The sequence below is a fragment of the Neofelis nebulosa genome, chromosome 9 (genome assembly GCF_028018385.1).
Source record: "Neofelis nebulosa isolate mNeoNeb1 chromosome 9, mNeoNeb1.pri, whole genome shotgun sequence".
NCBI lineage: Eukaryota > Metazoa > Chordata > Mammalia > Carnivora > Felidae > Neofelis > Neofelis nebulosa.
In genome coordinates, this window is record NC_080790.1 from 110,373,463 (window position 1) to 110,385,710 (window position 12,248).

The following is a 12,248-nucleotide window of genomic DNA, read 5'->3' on the forward strand; positions in this document are numbered from 1 at the left end:
ACGTTTTGCCATTATTCCGCTTTTGTATATTATTACAAGCTTTCTACAGTAGGTTTGAGAAGTTGTGGAGTATGAATCATATGAAACACCTTTTAGTTCTGGGTGCTAATGTGGGTCCTCCTCCCAGGCTGTGAATTATCATCTTAACAGACTTCTGCATTTATTTCCTGATCACAGCGGGATCATTTAAATACAGAAAGCAGTTGGGGCAGAGAGGATGGCCAGGGAGGGACAGTGCAGGAGGGGAGGGCTGACGGAGCCTGGAGTGAGGTTTATTCCTGGTGTCATAGCTGTAAGGATCGTAGGTGGCCTGTGTATGCATGTGCACGTGTGCAGCCGTGTGTGTCCATGTGTGTGTCCATGTGTGTGTGCAGTTTGGTGCCCGTTTCCTTGGGCTTAGAGCAGCAGAAGGGCAACATTTCATGTTCAGTGTTCCTGATTTCTAGGACCTATTTTCAGACCCCGTAGTGCCTGAGTTGTGTACATGTCTTTGCATATTTGCCCAGCGCATACTGAGTACCTGATGCTCCCCTGCATTGGTTGCAGTGGGTGCGTGGGGCTTAAAGACCAACTGTGGCCCGTGGCTGTGAGGAGCGGGACCTTTCCTTTGAGGAAGCTGGGGTCTAGAGCAGAAGAGGGAGGAAAGTGTCTACACCCCTGGCCTATGGGCTGCCACCGGGTCATCCCTCCTCCTCGTTTCACACGGGCACCCTGCTGAAGAGTGGTGCGCTGTTCCGGGAAACCCATTTCATTCTGTAAAAATAACCGGAATTGGTAGGGAAACTGAAGGTAAAGCAGATACAGGCCTTTGAGAACTGGGCACGAGCCCAGAGTGCCAGCTTTCAGATGCCACTTCCTGAAGGCTCCTTTGGGGGATATGTCCCATCAATTCCCCGGCCCCGCCCCCCCGACAGTTGGCTGAGGCCACACCACATGTGCTGCAGACCCTCCTCCCTTCACTGCACACCTCCCCGGGTGCACTCGGTGGTTTCCTGTCCCCAGGTCCTGATTGTTTTGAAATGACGGTCGTGGGTCGCAGTCCCTGACGTGAGTGACTCCGTGGCTTTAGTGCTTCCCTGAGCCTCTGCCTGCTGGGGGCGGCACTTCTGCCATGGCCGCTGCCACGTCCCTCCTCCTCACCCTGCCTTTTCCTTCTTCCTCCTGCCCTTTGAACTCAACTCCCTGCACTTCACTTTCAACGAGGTCTTCATTGGTTAGTTTGTGATGTCAATCCTGGGAACTCCTCAGGCTTGTTCCAAGAATTAGTGCAAAACTTTGAAATCCTGAGAGATCAAGGCAAGTTTGTTCTGACACCATCCCCCTAACTGCCCCGCCCCACTGTAGGTTTGAGCGGGAGGACTCAGCTGATGCATTGGCTGCTGCTGCCTCTTAAAACAGAAGTCAAGTCTCAGTCCAGCTCTGAGCTTCCCAGAGTCCTCGCCCCTCACCCCAGTCAGTACAAAGCTGGGGGGAAGGGAGGGCCCTGATCCCTGCCCTCATCTGTCATGTTGACCTTCCCCTTGGTGTGACAGGTGCTGTGTTTGGGGGTTACCTTCAGCATTTTGCCCCAGACGCCTCTTGGAGGCCTCACTCTGAGGTCTCCCACAAAAGAAGAGACTGTAGCTGGGGTCCCCCCACCCCCACCCACCCAAAGGAGCCCCTCCTGGCCATCAGAGGCCTGTAGCAGGCATGCAAAACCTTCCTTTGCTGAGAGAAGGTAGGGTTTGGGCCAAGAGTAGTAGCTGGTGCAGCAACCTGTTCTCTAACCGGATCGTCCCTCCTGAGGAGGAAGCTCCCGTCTGTCATCTGCCTGGGTTCTAGGGGCCTGTACGAGATGTGTGCTCACTGAGCATGGGCGGCTGCAGGATGCTTCCAGGGCTCCAGTTTGGGGCCTCGAACTCTTCACAGTTCATAAAACTAACAGGGATGGCAGGACGCAGTGATTATATTGGGGGTGAGGGAGATTGGGATCTCTCCCGCTTTCTGTTTATGTATTGGTGGTGTAGTTGTAGATAACATGCCAGCTCACCCCTAAATGCTCTCCTAGGAATGAGGGTCCCCTTTGTAACTACTTACCACACCTGAGAACATTGTCATTCCCTCATGTCATCTAATGTGCAGGCTATTTAATTTCTCAGGTTGTCGCTAAAATACCTTCCTTAACTATTCGTTCACCTCCCTGCACCCGGATGCAGTCAAGATCATGTGGCACATCTGTTTTATGTGTTTCTTTGGTTTCTTAATCGTAAACCGTCCTCACTTCTTTCCTGCATAACATTACCTTCCTAAAGTGCCCAGGCCAGTGTTCTTACGGAGCATCCAATGGTCTGAATTTGTCTGATTGTGTCTTCGGGGTGGTATTTGATTTTTTCCACAATCCCCCTCATCTTTTGTAAACTGGAGGATGGGGCCAGCCAGAGGTATCGTTGATTCAGGGTGAACATGTTTGCCAAAATTACTATGTAGGTGACTGTCTTTCATATTCTGTCACATTAAGCAGACACATAGTAGCAGGTTACAGGTTTTCTCCCCCTTTAAATAAAAAAAATTGTCCATTTAACTCACATTTCAAGTAGTACATTATAGACTTGGGAGCCAGTGAGAACCCGTAGCTAATGACTTTGGAGGGAGCTTTGCCTTGATCCCCTAACCAGCTGCATCGGGGAGCTTTGGTTTCAGAGTTGGCTTCACTCCTGTTGCACCATTTTCCAGCCTTGTGACTTTGGAAAAACTGCCTGGTCTCTCAGGGCCCCCTTCCATCATCTGTAAAATGGTAATTAATAATGATGAAATTGTTAGCGCTGAATGAGATAATTCCTGGCACCTGTCTGTACTTGTCTGTTGGCTCTCATTTTTGTGGGCCTTCTGGAAAGTAAGGAGGCAGGTGAGTGCAGGTGAGGCAGAAGGGTGCAGTGGGCAAGGTCTAGGACGTCTGGCAGAGTGGCATGTCCTTGATGGCGTGTAGCACGTGGTTGGGTGCAATCCTCGGCCACACTGCCGGCATCCCCCGATCGGGAAGGGCCCCCAGAATCTGTCTCAGGCCATCAGAAAGTGGTGAGGGCACTTTATCCAGCTCCTCCTGCAGCCTGAGCACCGGCCGTCTCTCAGCTGAGGCTGTTCAAGTTAGCTCCTTCAACACTAGCTTTGCCAGGTGATCTCCCCTTCAGCTGACATGCTGTTTCTCTGTATTTCTGATACTAGGAGACTGGCTGAGTCCTCTTAGTACATGGCGGGGTTGATGAGTTCAGTTCTTCAGATATTTTAGGCTAACAGACTCTTGACTGGAAATAGTTGATACTATCATCCTTGACAAGGAGGTTATCAAAATTGTATTCAGCTAGTCTCCTAAATTCCTGTGCTCTGTCTGGACAAAGCCTCTGGCTGTGAGCTGTGGCTTGGGAGACAAGCTGGTTGACTGCTTCCAGCCAAGGATCTCCAGGACTCTGTAATTGGAAATACTGACTGGAATAGTTCATCTAATCTGGGCATTTGCCTATAAAACCAGAATGGCATGAACTTGAAGATAAAAGGTTACACTTATCTTGAGTTAGGAGTATTTTATTTTATTTTTTTTAATTTTTTTTTCAATGTTTTTTTATTTATTTTTGGGACAGAGAGAGACAGAGCATGAACGGGGGAGGGGCAGAGAGAGAGGGAGACACAGAATCGGAAACAGGCTCCAGGCTCCGAGCCATCAGCCCAGAGCCTGACGCGGGGCTCGAACTCACGGACCGCGAGATCGTGACCTGGCTGAAGTCGGACGCTTAACCGACTGCGCCACCCAGGCGCCCCATAGTTAGGAGTATTTTAAATCAACTAAAAATGGATTAGAGATCCAAATGTAAGAATCATGAAACTATAGAAGAATAAAACAAGGGTAAATTCCTTTATAACCCAGAAGTAGGGAAAAACTTTTAAACTAGGACTTAAATCCCAGAAACAAGGATAATAAATTTGATGACATTAAATCTAAAAAGCATTAAACTTTATATTGGAAAAATATGCCATAAACAAAAAATGGTAAACTGGAGGAAATATTTGTAATGTATTGCAGATAAAGTATTTTTAAAAGATACCAGAAATTGTAAAGGCGAAAGTTGTGAACAGATCACAGAAGAGTTATATAATGGTCCTTCTCCACTGGAAATGATAAGTTGGTTTATAATAACAGAATATAAACTAAAGCTATCCTGAGATAACCATTTCTCACCTTTGTCAGATTCACAAAAAATAAAAATTTTGATGAGCCACTCTGATAGCAAGATCGTGGGGAGAACAGGCATTCTTAATACATTGCTGTCAGGAGTGAAAATAGTTCAGCCTTTATAACGAAGAATTTTACAGTATCTAGAGTACATGTGCATTTACCATTTGATCCAGCAATCCTCCTTCTAGAAATTTACTCTTAAGATACATTCTCATAAATGCAAAATAGTACACAAAAAGTGATTTATTGCTGTATATAATTTGTAATGGCAAAATATTTAACACTTAAATGTCCGTCTGTAGGAGACTGGCTGCTATCTGTACCTCACACAGTATGGTCCCATGCAGCCCTGAAAAGAATGGGAAAGATCTCTGTTAACTGGTATAGAGTAAGTTCCAGGATATATTGAAAAAACAAGCTGCAAAAAAGTGTGTGCGAGTGTATGTATAAAGGAATAAGGGTAAGTTAGGAATTAATGAAAACGATTAACTATAGTGAGTTAGGTTGGAAGGGGGTGGAAGGGTTAGGGATGGGAGTGAGACTTTTCTGGTATATCTCTCTATATGATTTGATTTTTAAACTGTACAAATGTTCAACATAGTCAAAGCATAAAACCAAAAACGAAGGAAAGCAAACCTAAAATTGAATTATAGAAATAGGTGAGCTATATGTCAGATTGCTAACCACATAGAAAAGAATTCATTCACAGACTTTAGAACACAGTACTTTACATTCCGTGATTGGGGTGTATCCTAAGCACAAAGTAAAGAGAAATCTTAATAATCTTAATAGTCTTGTTCATAGTGACATGTAATTACATAGATGTGTAATTCTTGGACTGTGCTATATGATGTTATATAGGGTAAGACAAACGAATGGTATGTTGATAATGATGGAGAATCAGGACATTTGATGTAAGAAAAGGAAAGATACAAATATGGAAAGAAAGAAGGTAATCCAGGGGTATTAGGCTGAACTATAGGTATCATTATGACCCTATAATTCAAAAATGAATTGTAGCTCTGTTTACTAACAAAATGTCTGCTCAGTAACAGTGAGCCCACCTGGTGCTCAATCTTGGTTTCTAAATGCCGGTCTCCACTAAAATGAACCTGGGCTTCCTAAAGTAGTGGTTGACTCAAAGGCCAGGGCTGAAAAAAGTGCACGTTGACCCTGGAGCATTTTGTGCCAGAAAGCAAAAAACTGCTTAAAGAATAAGGGGTGGAGGTCAGGGCGTTGGGGGGTGTAGGGGGAGAGTCAACTTCATAAAGAAGGAGAACCTGCTTGAGCAGGTTCTTTGGGCAAGTTTGGGACAGTACATTAAAAAGAATGGTCATGGAAGTGAATTGTAAAACTGAATTTGAAAGGAATTCATTCACACACCTGCAATGATGTTCAAAAAAGAAAAAGATAAAGTTGGACAAAAAAGGCAAGCTCTTCTTTACAAAAGGCCACTAATTAAATACAGATGGAATGATCAAATTGAAAAATTGTAATTTTTAAGCCCACTATGTAAGAATGTTCATAAGCTAGTGGGAATATAATATTCACACAGCCTAAGAATCATGTGATAGATTCTTAATTACAACAGGAAAAAGGTCCCACCTTGTGGGACAGCACCCAACACCCAGGCAGTGTCCTTTCGGGAAGTGTCTGGCCTGGCTCTAAGCCTGACACAAGACTACCAAATGCAGTATAGGAACTCTGATTGGATTTGGGGGAGCAGGAGCAGGTATAAGCATATTTATAAACAGATAAATTTAAATATGGTCTGAATATAACATTGTTAAGTTAATGTCCTTGGGTATGATATGGGAAAGCGATGATGCAGGAGGGTATGTTTATCCTTAGGAAATGGGAGCTACTTTCCAGATAGTTTAGCTGATAGAACATATATACATATGGGAAACAATAGGAAAATGTTACCAGTTAAAGAGTTTCTTGTGACACACTGTGGTTTGCTTTTCCTTAAAGGCACTTAGGATACACATTCCTGATGGCAGATTCAGTTTTGAAACTATAGTTCTTTGAAGCCAAACCTGTTCTATGTTTCTTAGAGATTATTGTTTTAAAATCATGCTGCCGTTTAGACTCGAGTAAATATTTATTTCACAACAAAAGGTTTTGTACCAACTTGATAGCTTTCTTGGTAGATCAAGGAAGTCAGCCAAATTCTTAGTGTACTTACTGTATAGATGAACTGTTTTATTTTATTCATTTTCCCTAAATGATTCAGTTCTGGGAAGATAACGTTTCCTACCTTTGAGGTGCTATTTGTAGGGCCCACCTGCCCTTGTAAGCTTTTTAAGGACTTTTCTCCTGATGACACCAAGGAGGACTGCTAGCCCCTGGGACCTTGGGGAAGTTGTCTGGTTTTGTCTGGAAAATTCACATGTACACTTTACTCCCTGTTCTCTCTGCCCAGTGCTTTTTATCATAAAGGGAGAGAAAGAGAAAGGAAAGAAAGAAAGAAAGAGAGAGAGAGAGAGAGAGAGAGAGAGAAAGAAAGAAAGAAAGAAAGAAAGAAAGAAAGAAAGAAAGAAAGAAAGAAAAGTCCTTTCCCTAATTTGCAGTTAAAATCAACATGACAGAAAGACTTCTTATTTTTAGTCTAATAAAATTCTTCTCAAAGAATAACATTTGTCAATAGCACCTTTAATCCATTAATTAATTGTTAAGTGAAAGTTGGTGCCGGGGACACAGTGGTGATGGGTAAAAGGGCCTGGTTCCCACGGTCAGGGCAGTTCCGCCCCTTTGGGAGATGGGCGGGTCCACACACAGATAGCTTCGGTGCTGTGAAGGGGGCCACCGAGGCTGAGGTGCGGAGACCCGGCCCGGGCCGGCAGGTCCCTGGAGCTGACATGACACCACAGCGTGAGCGAGTCTGGAAGCATGGACCACAGACGGTATGGCTGCAGGCTGCCAGAGTGCCTTCTGGTGACGTTTTGGGATTAAGGTCAGCTTTCCCAGTTCCCCCAAGATGGTCCTCTCCGAGCAAGGTTGCTTTTGCCTGTGGGCGCCAGCTGTGGCACGTGCTCTTGGTCCACTCTGACCTTTGGTAAGGCAGTGCTGCCCACAGTCAAGCTGCAGTTCTCTGAGGACTCCTGGGGCTGCTCTGTGGCTCTGGTGTGTGCCTGCTCTTCTCTCTGCCTGCGCTCCTCACAGCCCCTGCCGTGTGTGGTGTGGCACTTCCTGCCCCTTAGGTAGGTGACGGCCCCTGCAGATGCCTGCCTCGGTGTCCTGCCCCATCGGCATCACCGCCTCCGTGTGTGGCCGTGTCTAGCTGTCTTCCTTCACACGGCAGAAACCTGTCGGCAGCCCACGGTAGTTTTTTTTGTCGTTGCAGAATGGTAGATCCCTTCATCTGGCCCAGGGGTTGTCCGTCTTCGTGGTGCCTGGTGCCTCAGCGTTGCCCACAAATGATTATGCAGGGTGCAGGGTGCAGGCCCCATCCGAGACTCTGATTGACCAGGACTGGGTAAGATGCAGAAGTCTCCAGTTTTGGGCGCCTGGGTGGCGCAGTCGGTTAAGCGTCCGACTTCAGCCAGGTCACGATCTCGCGGTCCGTGAGTTCGAGCCCCGCGTCAGGCTCTGGGCTGATGGCTCGGAGCCTGGAGCCTGTTTCCGATTCTGTGTCTCCCTCTCTCTCTGCCCCTCTCCCGCCCGTTCATGCTCTGTCTCTCTCTGTCCCAAAAATAAATAAAAAACATTAAAAAAAAAATTAAAAAAAAAAAAAAGAAGTCTCCAGTTTTAACCAGCACCCCTGAAGCAGCTTCCTGGCAACTTGTGGAGTGACTTGTGGAAATCACGGCCAGAAAGTCCTGAGTTGTAAAGAGAACACATTACAAATCCAAAGGAGATCCCGGAGCATTTTCTGGATGAGGTGGTGTGGCCTCTGTGCCTTAATGATGAATAAACATTGAACATCGGAAGTGAGTTGATGACTGAGCGGAGAGCAAAGGCTCTGAGGCAAGAATCTGGAGTGCAGGTCTGTGAAGGGGCTGGTGAGGAAGAGCCGGGGGCCCAGGGCTCTAGTCTTCTGGGCTCAGAGGAGGAAATGGGACGCCTCCAGCAGAGTTTTGAAGAAAGGAAGTCTTGTCTGGGACTGGTTAGGTTTTTCTCCATCCTAGGGCCAGAGCCTGACATGGGAATGTGTCACAACAGAAGTGTCTGTCTGCTCACATTTTTTCTTACTAACCTCTAGTGATCTTGTTAACCTTAAAAACTCATCTGCAAAAACCCACCACCTCTCTTCCGTATTTAAGATCTACTTTCCCTATAGAAGAGGGTGGCAAACTTTTTCTGTAAAGGGATAAGCAATAAATATTTGGGGCTCTGTCGTCTTTGTTGTGACCTCTGGATTCCACATCGTAGCCCCATAGCAGCCGCAGACAATCGGCGGATGGAGAGGCTGTGTCCCAGTGAAACCTTACTCACAAAGACAAGTCATATGCCAGACTTGGTTCACGGTCCAGTTTGTCAGCTCCTGGTGTAAAGAAAGGCACAGCTGAATTAGTTTCCTTTCCAGCTGTTGGGACAAAATTAAAAGAACAGGCAGTCTTGTCTACGTGAGGAGCCCAGGGACCTGAGGTACAGGAAGGAGAGCCCTGGGGGTGATCAGTTGCACACTGGGGAAGGGCTGGAAAAAGCTGCTTTATCAGAGGAGAGTATCTAGTGCTTTATCGTCCTCAGCCTTTTTCTTGGAAAATTGGCTTTGTATTTAGGGAAGTTCTTATTTGGTGAAATAATAGCTCTTGTCACCACTTTCCCTAAGAAAATTTCTGTCAAGCCACTGATTGACTCTGCTAGTTGTGGAGACCACCCTTAACTTCTGCGGCGCTTCTGCTCCTTCCTGTACAGTGGCCGCTTGTCCTCCGGCCAGTACTGCTTGTGGCGGTCAGCGTGTGTGTGGCTGAACGGGAACGTGTAAGCTGGCATGTGCAGCCCCTTTGCAGATCATTTTGGGAGACTTCGAGACAGCACATGCGGGAATTTTCTATTATCACCTACTTTCAAAGGAATTCAAGATCCTGGTTGTTTGAAATGAGTGAGCTTCTTTGCAGCTGTGTTCTCAGGACCTTTGGTCATGGTTAAGGCATAAAATATTTGCCCCGTAAGGTGCCCAGACTGAGGTCAAGAGCAGTTCACGTCACTGGGGGTGGAACCCAGAGCCAGTCTTCACTTTCCCAGTGAGCCACCAGTGTGGTGTCGATTGCAGCGTTCCTAGGCCGAGATCTCGGAATGCAACCCACGTTACATGGCCCTAGGATGTGTTGCTGGAAATCTGAAATGATACTAAAGCAGATGTTATTTGGGCCATTTGAGAAGGCATCCATTCCTGATGAGTGAGGACCACCCTCTGCCCTTTCAAGACATTTCTGAAAAGTTACGCTTCAGGAGTATTTGTGAATCAGTGTTTCCCTCGTGGCATACGTTCCCACGTTAGATGACTTTCATGTCCACTTTTGATGGTACTGTGCTCTGGGCCCCTCTGACAGGTAATTATAAATGGATGGTTGGTGGAGGGTGTGCCCACGTGAGAAACCACCAGCAATGCATCTGGTCTATACTGTGCAGCCTGTCTCTATGCTCTAAAGCTAGCATCATGCCTATTCTTGGTTGATTTCATTGCATGATTAAAATGGCCAGAAGAAGAAAAGAATCTTGACCCGTGTCTGGCGCAGAGTGGTCTGTGCTGGCCCTGGGCTGGTAACATGGCTGCTTCCCACTAGAGCCACCTTCTCTTAGTCCACTTCCTGTTCCAGTTGGGGCAGGATACGCCATCAGAGCACTGAGGGGCACGTGCTGGGTTCCCGTCCACTGTCCAGGACGCTGGTACCAGGTGGTTTGGGGGTATTTCAGAAAGATCTGGACATCTGAGAGTTCCCAGCCCTGCAAACAGAAGGAGCCAGTTTTATATTTTACCCTGAAAATAATGTTAAAAATAGCAAATAGATATCAAGGTTTCATGTTAGCTCATAAAGCTATCTTTATACAACTGTAGCTGAAATGCTGTACATTTAAAAAAAAAAAAAAAGGGAAAATCTGAATTTGAATAGCTCAGGTGTTCAGAAAGTCAACATGAAATATCTAAAATGTAATTGAATGGTGACATTTGAGGATTGTAGCAGGGTATTTAACAGAGAGTCCACATGCTTTTTTTATGATTGAGCAGAATATCTTGTCTACTGTTGATTTGTAATGTACAGCTTTCCTTTCCTCATCGCTCTAGACCACTAACACGATTATGATGCCTGTCCTCTAGGATTGAGGGCAGCCTCTGACTTACAAAATGGAGTGACGGGGAGATAGATTTTTTTTTCCCTGTGCTAACCAATAAGAATGTGAAAGGGAGGAGGAGGAGGGTCGTAAAGTGGAAGACACACACCGATATTTCAAAAGGAGCTCACAAGCTCAGCAGGAAAGCGAGATGCCCAAATGCCCAACACCCCCCACCCCCAAAGGGAAAGGTGGTGATGGCAGGGGCTGGTGGAGGGGTGCAGGGCTCCCCCAGGGCCCATGCTGGGGCTGTCTGTGGGGAGAGCAGTGGGAGGGGAAGATGGAGAAGCTGGGGGCCCGGCTGTGTGGCAGAGGCGATCTTTGCAGACCGGGGCTCGCTCTTCGGCGTGTGCCTGCATTTACTCATGTGCTGTTTGTCTATGGAAAAGACTGTTAAGCTGTCAAATCGTGAACTACCTCGGTAGTTCCTGATGCCGTGATCATGGTTTTGGTCTCGTTTCTTTTAGGTTACCCCTGTTTCAGGCCAGTGCTTTTGCATTTCTGGCCCCTGCTCGAGCCATCCTGTCTTTAGATAAATGGAAATGTAACACCACAGGTAATTGCAGTTATTTCCGCATACGTCATTGGGGTCCTTTAACGCACGCGATAGAAGGGAGGCCTGAACGTGCTGCCCTTGGCAGTGTTAAATCCTTTCTGGAATCGGGCAGAGAACATACAAACCAACAAACCGCTTAGAACACTCCAGTCTGTGGATCGTGTTTCTGTCTCTCTCTCTCTCCCCACTCGTTCATCCCTAACCTCAGAGCAAGTAAGGACCAGAAAGGACCTCATTTCTCTATGCTAATGAAACTGATAAATATGGGAACGGAATAGAACATTTGTGCTATTTTTCTGCCTCTTTCTTTCAGTGGATTTTATGAACCACCAGTAATCACTCTCTTTGCTGCGTCAGCATCCCTTCTCTGAAACATCTCTGCTTTTTAAGGATCTGGCTGCTTTGGTTTTCTGCAAATGACTTTAACTCCCCCCCACCCCCACCCCCCACCCCCATTAGTGATTGCAAAGATCCTTAAATAACCCGATGAGGTCAGGAAAAGATCAGATGGAGGTTTAAGAAAATCAAGTAGACCTGTCATACTTTCAAAATACTGTTAGGTTCTAGGAGCAAAGTTTTCCAACATTTGCTTCCTCCCTTGCTCCCAGGAGTTAGTTTGTGACCACTGATTTGATTCAGGAAATGGAAAAGGCCCTCCATTTTATCTAGGTTTTAAAAACCTCAGTCAGGCAACCTTGCTTTTGGGCGTTTCCGTTAGCTGCTCGCAAAGGTTGGTCTTTGTGTGAGGCTGGCACTAGCAATGTGCACCCCCAGTTCAGCTTTTGACAAGCTGGGAGCTCGCAGTCGATGAATAAATTTGGTTACATTTAGCGTTGGGGAAGACACCTTTCAGTATGGTAAGCCATACTGTTGTAACTCGAATTTTAGGGATGGGTATTTTATGGAAAATGAAACTTAAAACAGGGAGGAAATTTCATCTTACAAAGAGTAAGATGAATGTATCCCGTGAAACATGGGTGTCACTCCAAAAAAATGTTGTCTTTGTTTTTGTTTTCAAGATGTTTCAGTGTCCAATGGAACAACAGAGCTGTTGCACACAGAGCACATCTGGTATCCCCGGATACGTGAGGTAAAAGAGGAGCATTGTCTGCTTTTGGCTTCTTTGTGTTTCTTTCCTGCTCCGTTGTTGGCCGTGCCCAAGAAGTGGTAGTGATGCGCACCAAGCCTTCCTTTTCCTTTTCAACT

General features: G+C 46.2%; 1 protein-coding gene across 10 annotated transcripts in view; it reads left to right on the plus strand.

Annotated features, from left to right (window-relative positions):
* Positions 1-12,248, plus strand: part of SLC23A2 (solute carrier family 23 member 2) — a 134,417-nt gene that overhangs the window by 91,425 nt on the left and 30,744 nt on the right. For all 10 annotated transcript variants that reach the window (XM_058684966.1, XM_058684967.1, XM_058684964.1 and 7 more), the window contains 2 exons: positions 10,954-11,042; positions 12,062-12,132. In XM_058684966.1, coding sequence (XP_058540949.1) covers positions 10,954-11,042; positions 12,062-12,132 — 160 coding nt within the window. The remainder of the gene's footprint in view (positions 1-10,953; positions 11,043-12,061; positions 12,133-12,248) is intronic.